General features: G+C 39.0%; 1 protein-coding gene across 1 annotated transcript in view; it reads right to left on the reverse strand.

Moving 5' to 3' along the window:
- LOC306899884 (leucine-rich repeat and fibronectin type III domain-containing protein 1-like protein) overlaps positions 1 to 25,764 on the reverse strand; it is a 118,587-nt gene that overhangs the window by 36,302 nt on the left and 56,521 nt on the right. The window contains exon 2 of the mRNA XM_079466462.1: positions 16,718 to 16,870. Within this exon, the coding sequence (XP_079322588.1) occupies positions 16,718 to 16,764 (47 nt within the window). The 5' untranslated portion in view covers positions 16,765 to 16,870. The remainder of the gene's footprint in view (positions 1 to 16,717; positions 16,871 to 25,764) is intronic.

Consider the following 25,764-nt stretch of genomic DNA (forward strand, 5'->3'; position numbering starts at 1 on the left):
AGAAGCAGCAGCTATACAAATACTCTCGCTCGCATACGCCCATACAGCTCTCATCCAGAAAAATGGGAAAGAGGCTGTGTTGGTTCTTTGGCACACTGCAGCGAGAGCAGATGGCCCGCACTGGATCACGTCCCGGCTACCGTTCTTAAGGGAGTGGCACGCAGAAGGGCTGGGGATCTTCAGCCATCCGCCAGCCTGAATCCTCCCTCATTTCAGTTTAAGAGCTGACAAATATCACCCTATCTCTATCTGTCTCTCTCTCTCTGTCTTGTTTTTTTACATCTCTCTCTCTATCTCCCACTCACTCCCAGGATGCTGCTTTCCCACCTGCTATCTACAATTACTCTAATGTCCTCCTAAATCTTAATCTCACACCCTCTTCCAAGAAGATAGATCTGTTTTTACCTAATTAATAGATCAAAGTATGCAGAATGTTTGAGGAGCCCCGTCCCCTCCCAATGAATTTCCCATTTCATGCTCATTTGTTATGTTAACTGTTATTCGACGTGGCGTGCTAAATTGTTGCGAGTACTCCATTTAATACTTGTTAGATGTTTTCAATCATCTTTGAGTAGTCAGGACTCAAATGCTCATCAAATTTAAATAAAACAGGCGTTTTATGATGTTCAGATGGTGCTATGCAAAGAGAATAATTTACAGTTCCAAAGCGTGTGAACTAAATTGAAAACATTAAAAGTATCGGTTCGACAAGCCATGGATATAGATTTGATCTGCATAACCTTACAATCCCACCAAGGTTGTGAGACTACTGACATGATCTCTAGCGATATTTCTAGTGGTTCTGAATTCAATTTTATGTAAGTTATATACATTTCTATATCATAAACATGTTATATTGATTTTGAAATTAAATGAAGGGATGCATGTGACTGTGCATTAGAAAAGGAACACTGCAGATAGAATCAAGATGCGTGTGTTCCTCAGAGGCATTTATACACATTATCTATTGCACCATTTTCTGAAACGACACGCAGCCGTGTGAAAATAATATCAGTTGAAACAGCAAGAACATCAGTGCTGAACAGTCTGCTGAATTGTATTGCTTTAACTCAGATATGATATTATGTAAACATGGTGCATCTGTACAGATTTCTTGCAATTCCTGCAATCGTTGTAAATCATGGGTGTGGCTTAGATAGGGGGCGCCACAACGGGCCAGTTAACATTTTCTATACAATAGTTCACCCCAAAATGAAATAATAATAATAATCCAAATCCTGGCTCTCCCTAAGGTTCTAATGTATTTAAATGCTGTCCCAAATATTAACATTAGGATTAGTCAATTGCGGATGTAAACATATCGTAGTCACAAAACATGCGACAACCAATGGGATTCAAAAGCTAAAATTGGTGAAGCTGTGTCCGTCCATTTTGTGTGAGTGCAGTGGTGTGTATGTTTACATCCAAATATTAATTAATAAGCTCTAAATATGTATCGTTTCATTTTATAAGACAAGTATTAACCCCCTGAAGTTGTGTGGATTACTTTTATGATGGATGAATGCACTTTTTGAGCTTAACAAACGGGCACTATCCGTTACAACGCTAGGAAGAGCCAGGATGTGGATTTATTACTTACAATTATGCGCGGCTGAAAAGAGGAAGACTTGCACACCTAGGATGGTATGATGGTGAGTAAATTATGACTTTAATTGAATTTTTGTCTGAACTATTGCTTTAAATGCCTGTAGGTAGTGAATGGCAAGAATACATAAACAGACACGCACACACTCAAGTTTATTGGAAATGGGATTCAGCAAGAAGAGTTCTCATTGGAGACTCATCACCGAGCGCTTTGCAGCTTTAATGTAGCAAGATTAAAAAAGCCTTGCAACAGAAACACATATTGAGAGAGTAAACGACCACACACGGACGACTTTACCTCCCTACAGACCAGAATACAAATCATGTCAGGCTTACAGGAAGCCACTCATCTACATTATATGATAAATGCAACAATAATATCAGATACTTAAAAATCGTGATTATGAAATGGCATCAACATTGAAGGTGAAGTTTGTAATTTCTATGCCACCAGTGGAAATAATTAATGATTGTTTACGATGACAGTTATGACTGTTTCTAAACATACACTGTCTTCATCTGTCATTGGTCGGGCAAACAGATAGTCCCACTGCAAGCTCATGCCATTGGTTAAACCAACATTGTTATGCCCTGCCTAGTCGATCATTGAACCAAAGCAATTGACCCTTTCGCTAGCAGTTTAATTAAAAGGCAATCTTACCAACCATAACGCCGATATTTTGTTCCCCCGTGACTGACTGCCATTTTGTCTGACAAACAAACCAATCCGTCAAACCTGCCATAGTAGTGCTTTGGTGATTACTATAAAAAACCTTTTAATTATTGTAATAGTAAACATAGAACCCATCTTTAATGGACGTTCACAATATAATGATAAACGATAACTGTGTTGATGGAGTGTTATTCTTTTCTGTACTGATCCAATATTTAAAAGTTTATTTTTGTTTTCATAAAGAAGGATCACGGCCGACCAAAATTCTGCCCGAAGTTACTCTCTCTCTAAAATTGGCATCACTACAAATTTCTGAGTAAATATAAACACTTAATACACCACATTTAGGTTAGCTATACATCCATTTGACAGTAGTAGTTTATACTGCATTGTGTGAGTTTAGAATTAACGTAACGTTATCGTCTGCTGGTGTGGACGCAAATGTGGATATGAATATTGTTACAGAGATCTCGAATCCGGAATGTATCCCTCGAATGCATATTGCAGACCTTTCTGTCTGAAAAAATGAAGTCTCCCCATGAAGTGAACAAATTTACACTGGGAGCGCATGAAGATACCAAAAGCTTGTCGGACAAAGCAACAGAAGCGAAGGGAGGCAGGGTTTTGTGAAGGGTCAATTCCAAATCTTGTGACATTGCATTTTACCATCAATGGGACATTTGCAGCCTTTACAAAATGTCCAATTAATGAATCGATGAGATGAGTTTAATTTGCTCATGGTTCTACTAATAAGCCAATAAGAAACTATCTTCTTCATTCTAATACTTATCTGTAAACCTGCATTATATGCTGCCATAAACGTATTAATTGACAATAAAAATGATCTACTGTGGTGTGGGTGTGTAGGGGGGTGTGCCGGCCAGGATTCTCATGTTTCATCTCCCATGTTGCTTCAGGAGTGTGGCTTTCAAGGGACATTTTAGTGTTCTTTGTCCTCTCATGGGCAGGAATATAGGACCGTGGTTCCGACTGACCTTCATTGTGACTCAGCTCCGCCTCCATCCTAATGATGTATTACAGCCAAAGAAACCCGATCTGAGCGTTGATGGATTGGCTCAAACAATGACTTAAAATTACAATGGAGGAGGGATGAACTGTGCAACAGGGAACCATGCTAAGCAACCCAACGGGACTCCAATCCTCTTAGACAATCCATCATAATGTGGTGGCTGTGTTTTGAAACATGGTAGCTGGTTTCTAGCTGGTCCAAGCTGGTTTGTTGCCGGTCCAAGAAGTTCCAACAGCTCATTCTATCTAATGACCGGCGTCAAATGTTCAAAACCCTCGTGGAAACATACGCTAACATACAAGGCTTTCAGGCAAGCAAAAACTAGCATGCTGATTAAAATAGATCTGCTTTCACGATCTGGAGCTGTCAAGCGAAGTAAAAAACTGAAGCACCATAACCCATTACTGTACTGAGTTCATCAGTTCTCTCTGATGGATGTTACAGAAATCAAAAAGGTGTAGAGCATTGTACTATCACTCCACCTGGCAAGCAAGCATCATCAATTCCAAGGAGTGTACAGTGAAATGGCCGAGCAGAGTGAAGTTATCATTACCTCCCTAATAGACTTGGTGTAATGACCACTTTTACTCTCTTCTACTGTTTTGTTTCGCCCTCTTTCTCACTCTGATGACAGTCGCCTAATGGAGACTAAGCTAGATCATTCCCCATCTCTTTAGAACAGTCCACTGCACTCTTTTATTCAATGCCATTCGGTCCGGGGCAGCCCCGATGATGTTTACTACCTCTGAAGCGGACAGCGATAGCAGAACAAAAGGAAAACATGCAATTGTCACCAGTCGCTTCAGAAAAGACATTTTGAGCATCAATCTTGTTTTCATTTTCTCTTTTTTCAGCCCACGCCATCCGTGGTCAATAGAGCCGCTAGCGGTGTCAAACTCTTGGCGTCAGGCGAGGTGTTTGGTTAAAGATAAATTGGCAGGGATGTGCTCGCCCGTGGCAGGTTGTACATCATGCGGATGCGTTTCCTCTTAAAGTTGAATGAACTCCGCGGCAGAAAGACAGCAAAATGCATCAGTAAATATAGTCGATATACTCCCCTTCTAGATGCGCTTCTAAAATCAGATTCACTATGTGATTAAATCTAACGGAAATATATCTATATCTCCATCAAGATGTTCTCTTGAAAAATGAAGTTGGCATTTTGTGTTAGTTAATTTAAAAAACAATTTGCTACACATTACTCTTACCTATTTTGCACCTGTTTTAAACACTTTGCGTAAGCACTTGTACAGTAAGTGGGGTGTATTTGTTATGCCCATTTTATAAAAGGCACAGTACATGAGCTACATGCTACAGTATGGCCATTGAGAAAGTAAATATATATATATAAATACTTATTTAAATTATTGACATTATCTTTGGTTATGTGAGATTTTATGCATAATAGAGCAGTTTTTATTCAAAATCTGAATAAAATCTGACTGGATCTTGAGGATTTAGCAGTTTATAGACTACACTTCACGGTTTGAGTTCCGTTCTGTGTAAATTAATTTCCATCTGGATGCAAATTAGATTCCTCACCGCACGTAAATTAGATTCATGATGATCAAGTTTGTAATAGTTCTCAGTGGCTCTCTTGATAGCTGTTATAAAATTTATGGCCGTTATTAAAGGAAATGCTCAATACTGTTTTGCCTGGAAGTATTAAATAAGGCGACCGTGTGCCCTTATGCCAAAACCAACAAAGAAAGCAGCTATTTAATAAAACCGTAAAAACCTTGGAGCGTTAAGACCTGAGGAGGGAGAGGTAGACCAGCTGAGATGAGTCAGTCTGTAAGTGTTATCAGACCACCCTGGCAACACCTTAGGATCATCATCTCAGCTGAGGAATATAGCCAAAGTCTAGATGTAACAAGGGCTAAATTGAAATAGGAAACTTCGCTCTCAAATAGAAGATTGGACGTGAGAGAAGAAGTGTGAGAGAGAGAGAGAGAGAGAGAGAGAGAGAGAGAGAGGGCAGGGGCGCAGAAGATACAGAGAACAGAAAGGATGTGATTTTACCACGTAAGTTCTCAGCAGCCATAAATTCAGATAACATAAGACCCAAGTAACGACTTATCTGCTTAACCTGTTTCTGCCGCTCGACACTCATTCTCCATGCCACCATGTGAAAAATGGCATAATTGAAAAGGATCAATATTATTTTTCATGTCCTTCCTCATGCTTCATTTCTTAAAAAGGTCAGTAATTTATTAAATCGAGTAAGAACGTGATTCTTTATGAGTGCGCTTTCAGGCACTGCTTAAAACTTTCTTCACTCTGCATTGATTCTCACGTATTGATTTTTTTAGATGCCTCAAACTTTCATCTGCTGGTACGTCACAGGCCCGAGGCTGCTAGACAAAGAAAATACACACAGACATTTCCATGAGCTGAATTAATTTACATACAAGTTTATTTTAAATGACTTCAAAGCTCTGGGGTGCAATGTGGTTCATATTTATTTATGGTGCTACTGCTGCCCAAGTTAAAAGAAATTAATTATGTTTGATGCTGTTAAATATACTGCGGTAAATGCATTTATCATGTCTGACAATCTGCCCTTTTTGTAAAGTCTTTTCCTTTGTGAATTTTTCTTTCTCAGAATACTTACAAATATATGTATATTTATAGAGGCTTTTTAAATTTGAGATGGATCGCATTAATGCAAGATAAATAAGGAAATTAAATGCTATTAATGACTTTAATTCATTGACAGCCCCAATGACTATACGTAAGCTAGATTTGGATTTAATGACGCAACACACAAGTTGGTTACTGTTGTTACTATTTTTGTATCCTGTCAGTCACTGTGGATGCAAATTAAAAGTCCCAATAAGAACATACGATGCAACATTTTTGTACTTACACAGGTGAAGGCAAATGGTCTGAACAGACTTCCTTACAACCTAGGCTACCTTCCCGTACACTTAGGCTGTGTGTCCACTAAAGCATTTTTTTTATGAGGCCAGCTTGTTTTGCAAGTGTTTGTAATGGAAGCGCCACGCTTTTTAAAACCTCAGCATCGGTCATAATAGAATGAGTCGCTTATTCCACGCTCAGCGTTTTTTTCTTTTGACAGAGCATAAGGGGTGGGACAAACCCCACAGCACCCAACGGACATATCCTACTCGTACAATCATATGTTTGTGAGGAAAAAGACTGAAAAGCAACACAGACGTTAACATTACTATAAGTTAAAACACAAGTCAACCTAGGTTCCTATACCTTAAATGACAAAACATCTAATGTGGCTCATCCTCAGCAGAAGAGGAGCTTTGAACCTGTTGCAGGAGGACGGTTCTGAACACTTAGCAGTAAATAAGTACCCATCCCTCCGTGGGAGGTCGATACTAAACCTGGAGCAGCAGGTCGAAACTCTGAGATTCTTAAATTGGGCCCAGTTGGAGCTTAAGTGTGTCAGGAGTTTTCGGTCCAGCATTAACCATGTGAGAGAAAGAAAAGTCATGACCCACATCCATCTGCTGATATCAGTGCCTCGGTGGTAAGTAAGAGGCCTGGGGTCAAAATTTGGAATAAGGTGTAAATTGAAAAGTGAAACTGAGAAGGATGAGGGTGAGAATTAAAGCAACTGGTATGATATTTGAGAACACAGTTCATAGTACACGATCACATATGAGTTTGTAGGTAGGAGAAAAAAAAGTATTTTAAATACAGATTTGAATTTATCTTTATCTTTACCTTAACAAAACAAACCATTTATCAGCAGCATGTAACTAGAGTTTTAGATTTTAGAAAGAGCTATTTAAAATGCCACCTGTGTTGTTTGGGTGGCCTATGTTATGAATCATTCATAATTTTTAGGTGGGCATAAACAAAATTCTTCGATAAATAAGCACTGCACTATTTCTTTGTTCTATTCTTTTTTTATTTATTTTGTTGCTTCTGTTTGTTTCTTAAATATTTAGAAAAAGAAAGCAATGCATAACTAATTGAAAACAGCATTGTTTGACTGCTTTATACATTATCAAACCCAAGCAGTTCCAGAGCAAAATCTTGTTTATATGCATTTCCAAAGACTAATTTAAAAAAAAACATTTTAGATACTGTTTTCTACTACAGATGCTTCTGAGAGACTTTACTTTTGAGCAAAAAGAATAACAAAGATTTTGAACTTCAGAGCTCTGACAATAAGAAATCCGGGTTACAGGAAACAGCTGGATCACCTCAGGCTTTTGGACTGCCGGGCATTGTGGATAAGGCATCTGTCTATACACTTCTCTTTCCGGGCAGAGGGGATTGTGGGAGATATTCTCGCTTGCACTCTGCAGTGTTTAAACAGATGGGCCCTCCAGCTCCAAGAATTGCATATAACACACATGCACACACCACCAAACAAGAGAAGTGGCAGGGAGGAGAAAAGGATGCCCTCAGAAAAACAGATACACACTGGCAGAAGAGATTAAGAGAGGGGGAAGAGAAAGACAGAGAGAGCTGGAAACAGACAGGGGTGAAATGCTAAAGAGAAGAAGTGGATGGAGACCAAAGCAATGGACCGGCTCCAGCTGTGTTTTTACATTCAGTGTTGAGGGTTCATGCAGTTGGGTAAACACAGTGTCCGCTGGCCATACCATATCCACTCTTTCGGAGACCCAAAAAACTAAAGACACTTCTGAGCTGTTACACCACTTAAAACAGCAGAAAACATACTCACAGCCTACATCCATGTTGTGATATTACCCAAGCTTTGGTTGAAACAACCCATCATAATTTAATGCTTTTTCTGTCTATATTTTATACTAAACCATGGGTTGACAACAAAACCGGATTAACAGATTATCTATGTATTTAGATCAAACCTGGAGTGGGTGCGGCTTAAACCAGAAATGGGTTAAGAGTCTATATAGACCACTTCACAAGATGTAAACACTGTTCCAGCAGCACTTACGGGCTCCCTACATCTCCCTACATCTCAATGATATGCGTCTGACATTTTGATGCTTTGCTGGTTGTATTTTGTTCAAACATTTGTGTAACAGGAAGTTCTTCTGGACCAGCGTTGTTAACATCTTTTGAAGTGGTCTATAACTTCCAAAACACAGATCACACCATCATAAGACAATTGGATAAAAACTTTGAAGTAATGAGGCACACCCAATACTGTTACAGACACGCTTGAATTCTGCAGGAACATTGTCAGACTGTAGGAAGATGAAAGATGTAGAGATACGGAACAGAGTGGAATGGCACATAGTCAGCTCAAGTGCACATATTAGTAGAATGTGAAACTGTGTTGGTTTGACAGGCTGCTGTAGAATAGCAGCTGTACGCACTCAGCTCTCACCACACTTCAATGATTATGGCATGGTTGCTTAAAACACACACACACACGCACACACACACAGATATGCACATAAGCAGTTTTTGACGCAAAACAACAGAGCCTTGTCCAACTTTATACTATATAATTATATGTGTTAGCTTGACTAAGTAAATCTCACAGTAATCCATAGAATTACTTAATATACGTTATAAATAATAATACAAGCATAGGGCAACATGATTGCATTAATGACATCATGCACTCGAGCTGGCATGGACATTTGTGGAAAACCTTATGATCCGTGATCCATGTACAAATGATCCCAGCATGATTGAAGAACGTCCCAAAGGGCTGTATTTGCATTATGTGCTTTAGGAGCAAAGGAGAGGAGTTAAAGGGACAGTTCATCCAAAAACATTCTTCAAAATATATTCTTTTGTTTTGTGCAGATGGAGATAAGTCATACAGGTTTCGGAATGACACGAGAGTAAATACAATATGAAAGAATAGATAAAAATATATATATCTTTTATGTAAATAGATGTGTTTTATGTAAACTTACTATAAGTAAGGAACAAGTCATTATATGAGTAGTTGCCTGTGAGTCCATTAAACTAATTCAAATTATATTTGCCTCATTGTAGCTGAGGCTGAATGTGATTGAATGCACAGAGAAGCGTTCCTGAACAATCTGTCCATCCATATCGTGTTGTAGGTGAGTGGGTAGGTAAACGTGTGCAGTCTGTGTCAGGCAGTACAGGAACACAAAATAACTAAACTCAAGATCAAAAGGGTCTTTAAAATCTGTCAGGGAGTGCTGCTGTCACACTCTTAACAGCAAGCAGTCCTCCTGCTCAATCCCATCAAATGTGGTTTTTAGGGTTTTTGTAATGGCGAGACTCAGCCACTTACGTCACAAGATTCCATGACATCACATTATCATCATGTGGTACTGGCCAATCACAGGCTGACGAGTGGAAATGTAGGATGAGGAGGAATCCACCAGCAGGACTATTGAGTACCAGATGGCTGAGGCGTCTGGGAGCTGATAGCAATCTCATTTTTTTCTTTTTCAAGAGGCACCTCTCTCTCTCTCTCTCTCTCTCTCTCTCTCTATCTACCTCTCTCTCTCTCTCTCTCTCTCTCTCCTTGTCTGTAACGTTTGAACTTTTTTTAAACATATGGACATGTTATTTTTATTTGTAATGCAAATTAACCATAATTGGGATGATCCTGTTCAACCACACAAACTCAACTATTGAGTAATAGTGATGGTTAAAAAGCCATTTTAGTTGATGAATTAAATCCTCTTAATTTAACTTGCTTTAATCATGAAAAATGAAGACATTTCTAATTCTTGATCATTTGCAGTGAGAGAGGCCAAGAGAATAAAAATGATAGAAAAACCTATTGCACCACTTTAAATAATCCATCAGGGATTAAAGGAGAAATTCATTTTAAAAATACATGTTCATGATCATTTACTCACTGTGGTGAGGAAGGCGGGGCAAGAGCCGTGAGGAGGGGCCAGTGGCGTGGGGAAAAGTTGCAATCAGCTGTGCGCGCACCGGTCCTGCATATCTCACGGAGGAGATCGGGAGCTTAAAAGGACGAGCGGCAGGACTGTTGACGAGAGAGGACCGGGCCTGGACATGTGTTAAATTTGTGTTTATGTTTTATGGCTGGCAGTCTACCGTAAGGTGGCTGCCGGTCTTTTATTTCGGTGTTTTTTGTTTGTTTATTTTGATGAAAGTTTGTAAAACGTTCGCAGGTTCCCGCCTCCTTCCTTCCCTTTTATGGATCTCATTTTACACTCATCCCCAAGTCATCAATGGTGTTTATGTATTTGTGTGATTCTTTAGTCAAAACGAAATTAAGATTTTTGATGAAAACATTCCAGGATTATTCTCTATATAGTGGACTTCAATGGACTCAGAACGGTTGAAGGTCAAAATTACAGTTTTAGTGCAGTTTCAAAGGGCTTTAAACGATACCAGAGGATGAATAAGGGTCTTATCTAGCAAAACGATTGGTCATTTCAAAATAAAAATACAAATGTATATACTTTATAAACACAAATGCTCACCTTGCTCTGTTCTGCGATGTGCGTTCATGACTGAGAAGATCACGCAAAATCATTTCGTTTTAACTAAGGAAACAAATAAATAAACATCTTTGATGACAACAGAGGTGAGTAAATTATCATGAACATTTATTTAGAAGATGAACTACTCCTTTTGGGTTTTCCCTAACTGGTATGACTCACTGAGGCGAATAAACTTGATGATTTATTTTAAAGCAAAGATAATCTGTATGGAAATAGCAGAATACAGAGAACGTGTTTACTTTAACAGCAGACGACCCAATCAGTCAGTATAAGAAATCTCATGAAGTTCTTAAAGGTCCAGCATATAGCGGTGAGGTTCCGAATTGCAACCCATGGCTCACTCCACCCCTTCTTTTCGAAGCACTGCGGCAGCAGACACAGAACTAAGATGCCGTCACGTTTTTACTTCTTTACCGGGAAAAAGATAATGTATTTACGAAAGGCGCTCTGTAGAGCAGTTTGTCCGTTTAGGGCTACTGTAGAAACAACATGGTGAATTCCATGTAAGGGGACCCGCAGTGTATTTATACAGAAATAGTTCATTCTAAGATAATAAAAACATAACTCTTTATTATGTAAGGCCTTTATTCACCTCTCAAGACGGTTATGTATATTATATTACATTTCTGTCAATAGATCCTCCCAAAAATGACACACTGGACCTTTACGTTGATATTCTTTATTCGCCAGTACTCAAGATTTTCTGCACATGTTTAAGATCATTAATCATCACTATATTGGTAAACACTATGCGTCTGATCAACAAGTGCATGGTACATTATGTTATGTTGCAAACCACATAAACACACACAAACACATCCCTACTTAAGTCACTTCAAAGTAATGTTTGCAACAAGCCACACAAAACATAATTGATAAAACAGTTTCCAAAAAGTTGTCTAATCCCTCCCCTTCTCCCCTTGCTTACCAAACAGAGAGACTCAGATGCCCCAGACTCTTGCATTATTTGAGCTAATATTGTTATTTCGAGCAGATCTGGATGATTACTATCACTACAGAGCTGTTAACTTACAGCTGTCTCTGCATGTTAAGCCGGGATGGGAGAGAATATTTTAAGACCAATAAACAACCACACATAACCTTAAATCCTGACCAACGTTCTCAGGCTGGCAATCCTGGACATTGTCACATCCGTGGACATTTTAAAAAAAAACCTTGTGGTGAATCAGCATCCCATTACATACGTACCCAGATCTATCAATGCTCCATGGTGAGATTTAATAATTGTTCCCACTGGTTTTCGAGACTCCCTCTCATAAACTCCGGATGGAAAGAGTGTGCCTTCATTATTCCCCCAACTGCAATGATCTCTGATGGCACCCATGGGGATACATGGATGTGACTATTATCCAATGGTGTCGGTCCATTAGCGGCTGGCACAGAGACGTAGACCCATAACATGTAATAAGGAACGAGGAATCAAACGGGAGTTCGGATTAATTGAACACATAAAACAGCTCTTTTCAATATGGGGTGGAGGCTTAATCTACATGCTCACGTGCTCAGCCTCATTACGGATGTAAAGGTCAGAGAACAATAAAAACAAATTGAACTGAACATGGTATCGCGCATAATGAACCTGCGTCTCGGTTCAGCTTGCAGTGTTTGTGACAGATGGCCGTTGGGAATGACCGATCGATTGAGATTGTTCCAATTCTCTCAATTTTAGGTGCAGTCGATAAGGCATGTGCTTCCCACACAAGGACTTTGAGGATAACACATAACAAACTAAAGATGCAAATGCACCCTTTTTTGTAAATAATGCCTTTCCCCTGACCACGTGGTTTCTGCCGGAAATTACAATACATCCGTATTGTTATGAGGAGAAACAATCCACTGTTCATCAGCGATTCTCAAACTCGGGGGACATGGATCAAGCGGGGCACAGTTTTTGTAGCATTTTATGAAATATAGAAATTATTCATAAATGTTGTGAAATAAAACATCAGAAAAATAAGACCACCAATCAAAATAATTGACGCTCAAGCATTGTATAATCGAACATGTTTTTATGATCATAAGACTTTATTGGGAGGGGGCACAAAGCAAAGCACCTTACGCAATGAAAACGTTTAAGCGACCACTAATTTAAATGGATATTATCATTGTCAATGAAAGAATAGATGTTTCGAATAATGTGAAAGTTGGAAAAGAATAAAGCTAAACAAACAAATAATACAATAAAAACATTCACATTTCTATGTTCCATTTATGGAAATGTAAATATGACTAGACAGGGACACAGGAGATCCAGCAACGTGTCTGTTTAGTTGATCCAAACAACCTCAGACAAAACTTTCTATGTCATGAACTTTGCAAATCCAATGACTTATTGTTCACCGGCACAGGTCACCGAGGCTAACGCTAGACCTGAGAACATCCATGCTGAATCATAAATTGCCCTGGAGAGTAATGGTAGTCACAATTTTCTGCTAAAAGTAGCCGCCAAGGCATTTATAGCACATTTCACTGTCTACATGTACTGCTTTATGCAGTGTTGTTGTGAATTTTGACTAATGTAGCTATGTGTCATCATACGTAGATGGAATAATGTGTGATGCTACGATATAACATACAATATAAAATAAACCAAAATATTAAAAAACTGTTTTGCATAGAATACAAACTAAATAACAACTTACAGCTAACAAAAACTAAAACACTGGATGAAATAAAAAATAAACTTGTAGAATTTTCTACACTATCATAACCCATATTCCAAGCCAAGCAAGCGTAACTTTTATTATATAGAGCAAAGAAAAAAACAATTTCTAAACACTCATTATGAGATGCTTGTCCCACTGAGGCAAGCTTAAGCAAAACTCTGCAAAGCAAATGTTCAGTTTTTTTATCACCACCAACAAAATAATGACACTCAACCAACCAAACTTTATAGCCATTAAGCAGTCATCGTGGTGTTGCGTGCATACGGAAAATGGCCTCTCTCTAAACACCCTGAAGACACACACAAAGATATCTTCCTTTCCCAGACTCTAACAGCTATTTTATTGAATTATCCTTCTTCCTCTGAAGGTGAGGCTGAGCTACCAGCCTGGTCCCCAACATTCCTTGCAACGAGAATACACAAATTTAATAACAGTGTCAGAGGGACCAAACAAGAGAGAGAGACCTAGAGAGAGAGAGAGGGTGGGTGTCTGCAATAACCCAATGCAAATGAAGTCTGCAGCCATTGGCAGGTGCAAAAAAGACCAAGATGTCACCAAGCAGGGAGGGGAAGAGAGGAAAGTGTAAGCATGAAAACATGTGGATTGCGAAAGAGATACTCGATTGTCATTAGGATCCTCTCCGAATGCATTTTTATGTCTATGTCCAATTCCTAATGACTACTGTGCCTCAGTGATGCCTGTTTCCATCCTCGCTCGCCTGCACTCAGCTGGCACCTCTGGAAGCCCCGTGGCACCTGCTGGAAGTCAGTAAGGGCATCTAGCCACGCAATGGTGCTGCCAAATGCCATCTGCTCAACTGACCAAAGCTTAAATGCCCTCTTGACACAATGGGTCTCCTCTAGAACTGCACCAAACAGCCCAATCACTGATCTCAAATCGAGCTGAACGCTGTCTGAGACTACGAAACAATTTACAACAGTTTTGCTACTGTATCTTTTAGAGTTCTCAGTGAACAGCCTATGTTATAACTGCCTCATCTCTTTCTGTGATAAATGAATAACAGCACTAAGATACGGTTTGCAGACATGTTGTCGGGTCTAATATCATTGGGTAGTTCTTTTTACTATTAAGTCAAAATAGAAAGTGAATTACACATTTTGAATAACATTATTTGTTTTGAATTGAATGTCAGAATGGGAAAGAAAGGTGATTTAAGCTATTTTGAGCGTTGCATGGTTGTTGGTGCCAGACGGGCCGGTCTGAGTATTTCACAATCTGCTCAGTTACTGGGATTGTCACGAATACCATTTCTAGGGTTTACAAAGAATGGTTTGAAAAGGGAAAAACTACCAGTATGCGGCAGTCCTGTGGGCAAAAATGCCTTGTTGATGCTAGAGGTCAGAGGAGAATGGGCCGACTGATTCAAGCTGATAGAAGAGCAACTTTGATCCACTCGTTACAACCGAGGTATGCAGCAAAGCATTTGTGAAGCCACAACACGCACAACCTTGAGGCGGATGGGCTACAACAGCAGAAGACCCCACCTGGTACCACTCATCTCCACTACAAATAGGAAAAAGAGGCTACAATTTGCACGAGCTCACCAAAATCGGACAGTTGAAGACTGGAAAAATGTTGCCTGGTCTGATGAGTCTCGATTTCTGTCGAGACATTCAGATGGTAGAGTCAGAATTTGGCGTAAACAGAATGAAAACATGGATCCATCATGCCTTGTTACCACTGTGCAGGCTGGTGGTGGTGGTGTAATGGTGTGGGCGATGTTTTCTTGGCACACTTTGGGCCCCTTAGTGCCAATTGGGCATGGTTTAAATGCCACGGCCTACCTGAGCATTGTTTCTGACCATGTCCATCCCTTGATGCCTGCCATGTACCCATCCACTGATGGCTACTTCCAGCAGGATAATGCACCATGTCACAAAGCTCGAATCATTTCAAGTTGGTTTCTTGAACATGACAATGAGTTCACAGTCCTAAAATAACCCCACAGTCACCAGATCTCAACCCAATAGAGCATCTTTGGGATGTGGTGGAACGGGAACTTCGTGCCCTGGATGTGCATCCCTCAAATCTCCATCAACTGCAAGATGCTATCCTATCAATATGGGCCAACGTTTCTAAAGAATGCTTTCAGCACCGAGTTGAATCAATGCCACGTAGAACTAATGCAGTTTTGAAGGTGAAAGGGGGTCAAACACAGTATTAGTATGGTGTTCCTAATAATCCTTTAGGTGAGTGTATACTGTATTCAGTACATAATCTGTGTTCGTTTATAAAATGCACACAGTTAATTTGTCTCTCAGCAACAAAACCTTTTTCCATTGTTAAATGAATGAGATGTCATTCATAACCCATCATTTTGATTCTGAGGTTGTGAAAATGTTTATCTAACATCAGGAATGACAGAAAAGTGCAAGTAAATTTTGGCTGATTTATCAAACAATCATTTCACAAATACGGAAAATGAGACATAATTTCCTCCGGCGAACCTCTACTTCTCTTCACCCATGTGCAGTTTCGAGTTTCTGTAAACATTATACTTTCAAGTCAACTTCTGGGGGTTCGACTGCATCCCTTTTCAAAAAACAATATTGGACGAGTTGGACGTTTGTGTGCATCCGACGTGTAGCTTTGCACAGGAAGTTTAGCTCTGATCCTAATTCCTATGTACACAAATATAACATCTCGTAACTGCTGCCCAGATACATTTACACTTTTTAGGAACATCCCACCTCGAGGGTTCAAGAGCAGTGTTCCTTTCTGTAGGAGGATCTCGGGGGATCTGAATTCAGACAGCATGGGTTTTCTCTCTGTCACAGGCGGATCGATACGAGCCACCACAGATACGGTGGGAGTCATAAGGGTCAAGCACTACCCTGCAGTATGGCCATTTAGCGCTCTTAAAAAGTTCCCCTCCCACCGAGACTAAACTGTCTGCGCTCGGCAATGAGAACCAGCCGGAGCAATACAGCCAACAGAGACCAGACCTTAACAATAATGTCAGACAGCACTGTTCTTCCTGATGGGATCGATGAATTATTTAATATAGTAAATACATAAACTTGAATTCCAACATGACCTTCCTTAAATATTTCTTGTATTGTGTTGTCAAATACAACCAGTTTTTCAAGATTCTTACAATGGGGTCATAGGAGGAAATGCACACAGGCGCTTTTGGAGAAAGCCTCTAGAGGTTCTCCAAATACTCATCCTTTTCGTTTTTTGCAGAAATGGTGTATTTTTTACAGTTGTTTAGCCTTACGGAAAAAGCAGAGATGGGCAGGCCCTGTCGAATCCAACCTGCAAATAAGACAGCTGTGGAACATCAGCATGACATCACAAGAGCACTAACCTTCCAAAAGTTTGAATCCCCATTCTGGCGTCCCTCCGTCCGTCCATTCGGTCCTCTCTTCAGAGCCCAGAGAGTGATGACTCCAGACTATTGGGCAATATACAAGAGCTCCACTGCAGTCATTGACTCGTTCGCTATGATACACCAATCTGTCTGTGGGGAACAGAGAGAGAAGGAATACAGATGAAGACAAAATGACTGTCAAAGCACTTGAACAGTGGTTCACATAGTCTTATATTTACACAGCTAGGGGTAATTGATTATATTCGAGACAGAAACACTGAGTAAGTGCAGACACACTTTGTCTTAGTGCTGAGTGGAGCACGGTGTTGAGAAACGGTGATTGTTCTTCATTCATCAGCTCTTGAGACTTGAGGAGACAAATGCGGGCGCGAGATAAATGGCAGACTTTGGTCTGCTCTATTCAGAGCGGTCCAGAATTACAGAGGGGTATTGTTTCTTGTGTGTAATTAGCCTGCATTGATGCTAACAATGGAGCTACTATGTTGAAGAAAGCCCAAATTACCATTCATTACACTAAAACAACATAAACAGAGAGTAAACAGATTTCCACAATAAAAGGTAAGCGCTAGAGAAGCTGGCGAGAATGGGTGCGATTAGAAGGGAAAGAATACACTGCACTGCGTCATGTGTTACATAATACAAGTCATTGTGATCCTTTCATTTGATTCACATAGCAGCATTCCAAGAGTGCCAACACTGAGATGCTAAACGGTATCCCAGATGTGAGCGTATAATGCAAACTTTTTCATGCTGTATTATCTCATAAACATTGTTAAATAAAATATAATTCGGTTGCATGTTTAGGTAGTTGGAAAAAAGTCCAGAGGTCAGATCTTGGATTAGACATCACTTAAAGATGAATAGCATGGCATATGCGATTGTGCATGATTAACTTGACCTGCAGTGTAAATTATTTTAACAAATTATCTTTCACCATATTCATCTTCTAGCAGGTGAGGAAACTCGTGCATGAAAAAGCACACAAATCATTTTGGAGTGTGAAGGAGCAATTGCGTAGAATGCAACTAGAGCACCTATGCCATGATTCGCCACTGCAGCTTAAATGGACCAAAATATTGATGTCATAACTCAAATCATTTAGAATTATTTACATTTTTATGCATTTGGTAGATGGTTTTATCCAAAACGATTTACAGTGCATTCCAGCTGTCCATTTACTTCAGTATGTGTTCCCTGGGAATTGAACAATAACCTTACTGCTGATACAGTGCTTTATAAACAGAACTAAGCAATACACAAAAAAGGGGGGCAAGGGGTCTTTGAACCTACAGATCACCATACAGGCACTGTGGCTAATTATATTAAGTTTATATAAGAATTAAATTGGGATCATTGATTCACAAGTCGACCGTCCCACTGGGAAAATACCCAATAATCCCTATAGTCAGCCCAGAGCTTTAATAATGTTCAGTGCTCTAGCCCACCAGAACAATGAGTTTAACATGTTCTTAAACAAAATTATGATACAGATAAGGCTGGTTTCAATTGGTCTCTCAGAACTCCTTGTTAAAAGAAAAAAGTTGGTCTTCATTCAAAATGAAGATATATAGTTAGAGAGTCCAAAGGCAGCACAAAGATTTAGAGGTTACACAGGCAGTGAAGGAAAGTGTTGTTCATTCGAGTATTCCCTTCTGAGGTCTTATTTTTTTATTTATTTTCAAGAATTATGCTTTCATTAAAGCCAATGGGAGCTGCTGGGTCACATTGAGAAGTCTGCAGCGCTTTAGTTCAATTGTGTAAGCCTTGAAATTCTAAAGTTGAAGCAAAATCTCTTTTGAGCACCTCAGGGATTGAAGCTGAAGAGATGAGAAAGCTTCAAAATGACTTAATTTGCCATTTTTTATAGAAATTCCGGCTTCCTGACCTTTGAATAATAAATCCAGGAACACTCCTTTGTAAGCTTATACTCAATTTCCCAATGTACATTGAATTATTGAGTTGCCATCATACCACTTTGCTATCTTCAGAGGACTTAAAAGTAATGATTACACACGTAGAATTTCATTTTAAGTATGTATTACCAGGAAAGTGTATTTGTTGGGACATGTGCTTTCTTTCTGGATTTGAATTCTGGATGAATGTTTAAGACAAAAGCATTAATAGCTGTACCGCAATATAAAAATGTATGATTCAGTCTCCACCATAAAAGAAAGTTTAAGTAAAAAAAAGATTTAAAGGAGGTCATCCCAAATATCCCCAAAGGGTTTGGTCAATCTGCACAGTTTCTTTCTGCTTTTGAGACAACTCATCTTTTTCCATTTTCCATCAAACACCCCTGTTTTTCTTTCACGAATTCATTAGGTCCTTTGAGTGCAAATGAGTCACATCTCAGAAAATGCCACACTTTCATCATACACGGCTACTGAACAGAGGAGCGACACTTCACTACAATAAACGCATAATCCAGTCCACATAAACACCAGTGCATCCACGCTGATTCGTGGCATGTCTTAACTTCTCATGCATGACATTGAGGCATTGCTTTGTGAAAATCCTTTCCAGTCTGATAAAAGTGAAACACTCACCCTAATAAGACCAATCTGGCAAAAAAGGAAGACTATCAATGTGCTTTTCCAATCAAAACAGGGTTGCTGTCTGCACTGTTTATGACAAGCATGCATCAAATCTGCACTAAAACATGTTGGAAGCAATCTAACTTCTGCATTCCTCTGTAGAAATACAAAGATATATTTTTACGCATTACAGCAGATGCTCTATCCAACACAACCTCAGAACTAAGGTTGATTCAACTGATAACTGATTCAACCTCAGGGTCTATATCGTTCTTAAATTGCTTAGAAGAGTGTAAAGTAGGACAGAGATGTGGGTCTGTATCAAATATTAAAAGTCATGATTGCCTTGATTGTAAAACATTACATTTGCACTGTGTTTAAACATTAGATGCAATAAGGCAATATTGCAATTCTACTCTTAATTTATTGAAGTGCTTTTTTAATCAACATCAATACAAATTTTCAATTTTTTTCTGTTTTAGTAGAAGTAGTACACTGAGACAGATGCACCATTATTTAAAACACATGAATAGCATGGCATATGCGATTGTGCATGATTAACTTGACCTGCAGTGTAAATTATTTTAACAAATTATCTTTCACCATATTCATCTTCTAGCAGGTGAGGAAACTCGTGCATGAAAAAGCACACAAATCATTTTGGAGTGTGAAGGAGCAATTGCGTAGAATGCATATGCCATGTTGCTATCGATGTATAATCTGTCAGCTGAATGATAAGAGCATTGCGTTAACAACGCAAGGTTGTGGGTTCGATCCCAGGGATTGCAGATACCTATGTAACAATGTTGCTCTGGATAAAAGCGTCTGCCAAACGCCTAAATGTAAATACAAAACAAAACAAACTTTACATGTCAGTCAGACAGTTTCCTCCTATCTTGTTGGGTCGATTTCGCACAGAATAAGCTACAACATAGACCTAGTTTTATTCTCATGCTCAGAAGTCTCTACACACAGGAATGCTATTCTCAGTATTCAAATGACCCATTATCTCAGCAGTCCAGTTCATAGTGCATCACGTCATGTCTTCTGGATCCTTTGAGCCTTTATCAGCTGCTAATGGGGTTGTAATAATGCATGTGTAAATACACTTGCAAATCCTTTATCAGTGATGTCAGCAGTTTCGCTCTTCTCGTTCCGTTCTTCAGGGACTGGGGAGGACAAATGCTCAAAGATTCCAGCGTTTGATTGACACGCAGCAGTGTCTTTGGTTGCAAGAGAGCCAGTGGGGAGATACGTTTCACATGCTAATAATGCTACAGTCAGCCAGGGGTTGGGAGCAGTGTGACCAGCGACAAGAAAGCAGCTGCCTGGTCAACAGTCACAACCCTGAGAGAGACAGGGATAGATAGATTTACATTTATGCATTTGGCAGATGCTTTTATCCAAAGCGACTTACATTGCATTATACTATACACACATTTGTATGGGAGTATGCGCAATCCCTGGGATCGGACCCAAGAACTTGGCCTTGCTAGCGCCTTGCTCTTTCCACTTTCCACTGAGCTACAGGAAAGCTAGATAAGAGCAAACAAAGAGAATAATAAAACCTGACGTTTACATGGAAATGATCTCTATATGTTCTCTATAGGCATAGAACTCCAATGTTTTCATGCTGAAATAATTCTCAAAGAACATCTTACGACATAAGATAAAATAAATACAGTATGAACGATATGGGCTTTAAAGATCACAGAGTTTGTATTGTGGCCCGACGTTCAACATAAAGTCAGGAGGCCCTGACCATACAGGTAATCATAATAAGACATTCCCCTTACTAAACTGATCATCTCAGTTTGGCCTGCTTTAAATCCAAAGCACAAAACAACTGCCAGATTTGGAGGTATTTGGACCACTTGAGAAAGCCAGGTAAACAAGCGGAATCATTCAGGACCAAAGTAAAATATTAATGCCACACCTGGGTTTTGTGTACCAACAAGATGAAAATGTACAGTCCATGTATTGATTATGTTTTCTTTGACCACTGAAGCTTTTTTTATTAAGATGGAGTATTTACTCTGTGGTTTGGATTTCTGTTGGAATATAGATGAAATACAGAGCTCTCAATTCCAAGAAATGATTTCCATTAGAATCAAAAGCTCCATCTTCCATTTTTTTGCTCTCTCTGTCTATGTTTGCTTTGGAGAGACACATCTTTTCTCCCATCTTCATGATACACCTATTCAGCAGGCCTTTCATTTGCATTAAATTACAGAGGCAGAACGTACAACAGAAGAAAGAGAGAGAGTGGGACAGCGAGCGAGAGAGACATAAGAAACGTACAACGGTGGAACAAAATGAAAAGTGCCTTTCAGTTGAGCTCGGGTTTAATACATATTTACTGGTAGAATTATGTTGCTCTTCATGTCGTGAATCCAACATCTCTGTGAGTTTGATGTTTGATACCAATCACTGATATCAGACTACTGCCAATGGAGAGATCAGACATTATCAATCTCCTGCCAAGTGAAACAGAGAAACCAGTAATCAAATACAAACCATCAGAATGTGCACCCAAATTCAATAAGTGCCACAAAAGTGTTTCTGTCTGAATTTGAAATTTGTTCAGCACAGTCTGAATTTATGCGCAATGTGCTCCACAGAGACCTCTGAACGTAAAACAAAATCTATAATGTGACTCCTATTATTTTGGCACAATAATAAACATTAAACAAATCTTAAAAACAAAAGCCTTGAAAAGGTGGAACACTGTAAGACAAACACATAAGGCACACTCTGTTTCTATGATTGTGTATTTTTACATGAACAAAACAAAAGCAAATACTTCAATATTGTCATTTAAGGAGTTATCAAGGATATACAGACCTCATTTGATTTGTAAATTACCAAAATATTGGCCTATACAGTCAAAAAAACTCAAATCTAGTCAGGATCGAAGCCAAGTTTTTCAAGAATTAGATACATAAGAAAGAAGACGTGTTATTCTCAACGCCAGAGTTCTTTCTTAATGAATGATAAAGAAATCACTGAAAAATACTCAAGAATAAATCACACCCACTGTAGCGCTGTCTGTAATGTTTTAGCACACGACTCATGAAGGAAATCAAATAACAACACAAGAAAATCTGTGCTGAAGGCAATCCGACTGACCCAATTCTTGAACCTGTAAGTGCTAAAATGATGTTGTGAAAGATGGAGACCATCACAATCTGCTTATCTAGGAGCATCACTCCTGAATTGGCCGTTTAAAAGATCTAAATATATGCCTGTGAAAAACAGTGCAATTTCTGTTTATATAGTCTAAAACCTCTTCCATCATTTGATGAATACCTGCTGACATTGTCAATTTATAATGACTCTAAGTGATAGAAGGCAGGTGTGCTTGTGCCAAAAAAAGAATGATGACTGTATGTTTAAACACACATAATTTAGCACCTGTTAAAAATAGATTGTGATTGACCGCGAATAAGATGCAGTGTTGAACATTTCAATGAAACTTCATCCTACAGTTTGTACCAACAGCGGCAGCAGTGATGTACGCAGATACAACCAATAAGGTTATTAAGGCCTAGCAAAAGATACACCAGTGTATTGACCTCCCGGAGTGATCCTTCCCGTTTGCACTATTTGCCAAAATCAGAGTTTCTTATCTTCAAAAGGAGAGCTGGGACATTGAAAACTGGACACCTTCAACTGGTAAACATGCCCCGGAGCCGTCTTTATATTATCAGTTTCCTTAATGAAAACCCGTACCCTGGAAAACTTTGATCTGGGTTTAAATGCACTAAAGTGGCAAATCATCAAAGAAATGTATGTTATTTAAAGTTAGACCATAAAATAAACATTTCATTCAAACCTTGATATTTCCTGTTCATGCTCACTATGAAAATCATCGAAACTCTCAGGAAGACGTAGGCCTGGCGGGATCACAGAATTCGGTAGAACTACCGTAAATGTCTAGCGATGAATAAAAGCTGCAGATAAAAGATGTTTAAACCTTGTATCTCTTTAAAGGTCGGAATGTTTGTAGCAATAGGACACCAACACATTCCTAAAACCTATCTTCTAATAGCAAAACGTGTATATATGAAACAAATAACAAATTCTTGGTATATGACTCAAGACTTCTGTTGCCAACAAAAATCTCATGTGGGACACTAGAGGAAATGAATTTCTGTCTCTGTGTTCTCCCGCATAGCACTTTTACTTTAAGAGCTCATGAAGTTCCACCAAGTGATATTGTTCTTGTCCCTTGTTGCCTGTAATGTTCTGTGTGAAAATGTGTAAGGAGAGATTGATTTAAAATATCTTCTGGTTGAATGAAAAGGACAGAGGAAGAAAAAAATCACATTGAATGAATGTCACAGATGGAGGGTGAGAAAAGGTGACACTGCGACACTGATGGATGGTAAAAAAATAAAGATCATTGGCTTTGAAGCGTCTTTCATCAAGTGTAAAGAGATTTGGGGGATTCTGGTTACATTTCTGATTTCAAATGCTTCTACATATACATTAATGACTTTCATTGTGTTATACTATACAATTTGATTCTGAGTGTGTGCAATCCTCGTGATGGAACCCGTGAATCTGGCTTTGCTAGCGGCATAGTCTGATCACTAAGCTTCTGGTTCCCGAACAAAACGTATTAACTATAAATACATTAATAACATTAACTAAGACTAAACAACACTTCTATGGCACATACATAATATTATTATAGATTTTTTTTTATAAAAGGTTTTATCAATTTACATTAGATTATGCACAATACATTAACAAACAATTGAGATGTCTAACGTTTAACTGTTTATTCTATGAATTATTGAATTATAATGGTTCTCGGTTCATTGGAGCTCACATGACAAATGTAATGGCTTGGAGTTCAGAACCATTTTGACTGATTTAGTCAGTCAGCAGGTTATTAGACTGAGTTAAACTGATAATGCACAATATGTGTAGATTATATATAAGATTCATTAAATAAATTAATTTAAGAGTCAGACTAAACTGATAATACTGTTTTGATTGTCAGGACAAAGCAATAGAGATTAAGAATTTTTAATGGAGCTCGGCAGTATTTTATTAATGATATTAATTCTGATAGCGTCCCTCAACACCATGGAAGTCTATGGATGGATGTCATGACATCAATATAATATTTTTAGGAGCTATCAAAAGAACAACTTAGCGGTGAAAGGCACAGAGATGGAACTGATTCCTTTATAATTTTGTAGGCAAAAAAAGCACCTCCACCATTATAAAGCCTTTATGTTCACCGCTCATTTTATCAGTATCATAAAGATGATGGGCGAGGCCTGAGGACCAGAGATGTGCATCAAACGCCGAGGCGCAGCGGACAGAGAATTTCACAGTGTGACCCGCACTATAAAAGCAGCCCGCTCCAATCTCACACTGAGGCTGGGGACTCGGAGAAGGAGAGTAAAGCAGATTGATGGACAGATAAATGGGAAATGGGAAAGAAAAAAAGGGGTCATAAAGGATTGCTCTTTTCCACCGTGGGCAAAGGGCAAAGCTGATTGTGCCAGAATCCATTGAAGATGGAGGTGAAGGGGCAGACCATCATTTTAAAATTGATGCATTCATTTTGGGGGATTTCTGTGGACAATGAACATGACACTTCTGTCATTTACCTCATCCCTGTGTTACTCCAAACCTGTGTGACCTTCTTGAACACAAAAGTAGATGTTAGAGACTGACAGGCCCCAATTGAGTCCCCTTTCACTGCATAGATAAACGTTCTTCAATTTTTTTCTATTTTCTATTTAATAGACTCTAAGTGCACACTGGAAAGTGGGCAACTCCGTGGCACAAACAACGATAATACCCAGATCTTTCCAAGAATGTCTAATTACGCACATGGAGTTTTACTGACGCAACCATTTCTTTCTGTCTCTACCACTGTTATTTGGTCATGACTGCTGTGCCCCGAGGCTCAATGCCTGTAATCATGTACCCCTCCTTTCGTCGAATCAATAATTATCAAAGACATCCAAAAACATGAAATCAAGAGGGTGTTTGCTTTAGAGGCGTGGTATACTGGAATGTTGTAAGCAGTGTCATTAAACAATGGCACACACAAAACATGTGAAGATTCTCTGTCAAACATTTACCATCGTTTTGGTAAAAGTGGTACATTACAGTTCACTATTTTGGTACCATTTACAACTTCTGAAAATGGAAATAATTGCGTACTGTACTGTACCAACAGTAACGCTCTGTGAAAACAAAGCATTATTTATCAAGGTGGTCAATGCTGGTCATTAGCTGCTACAATAAGGTGGTTGTGTTTCTGTACTAGCATCTGGTGAGAATATGATTATGGACCATTAGAGCAACTAATGCACATTTAAAATAAACTATAAGGTCCTTTACATTTGTGACCCTGCCGGTGAAAACCAAGCTAAACACATTGCCTTAATGTTGGGTTGTTTTCAACCCAACGCTGGGTCAAAAATGGACAAACCCAACCATGGGGTTGTAAATTAACCT

The sequence above is a fragment of the Barbatula barbatula genome (assembly GCF_947034865.1).
Source record: "Barbatula barbatula genome assembly, chromosome: 10".
Taxonomy (NCBI): domain Eukaryota; kingdom Metazoa; phylum Chordata; class Actinopteri; order Cypriniformes; family Nemacheilidae; genus Barbatula; species Barbatula barbatula.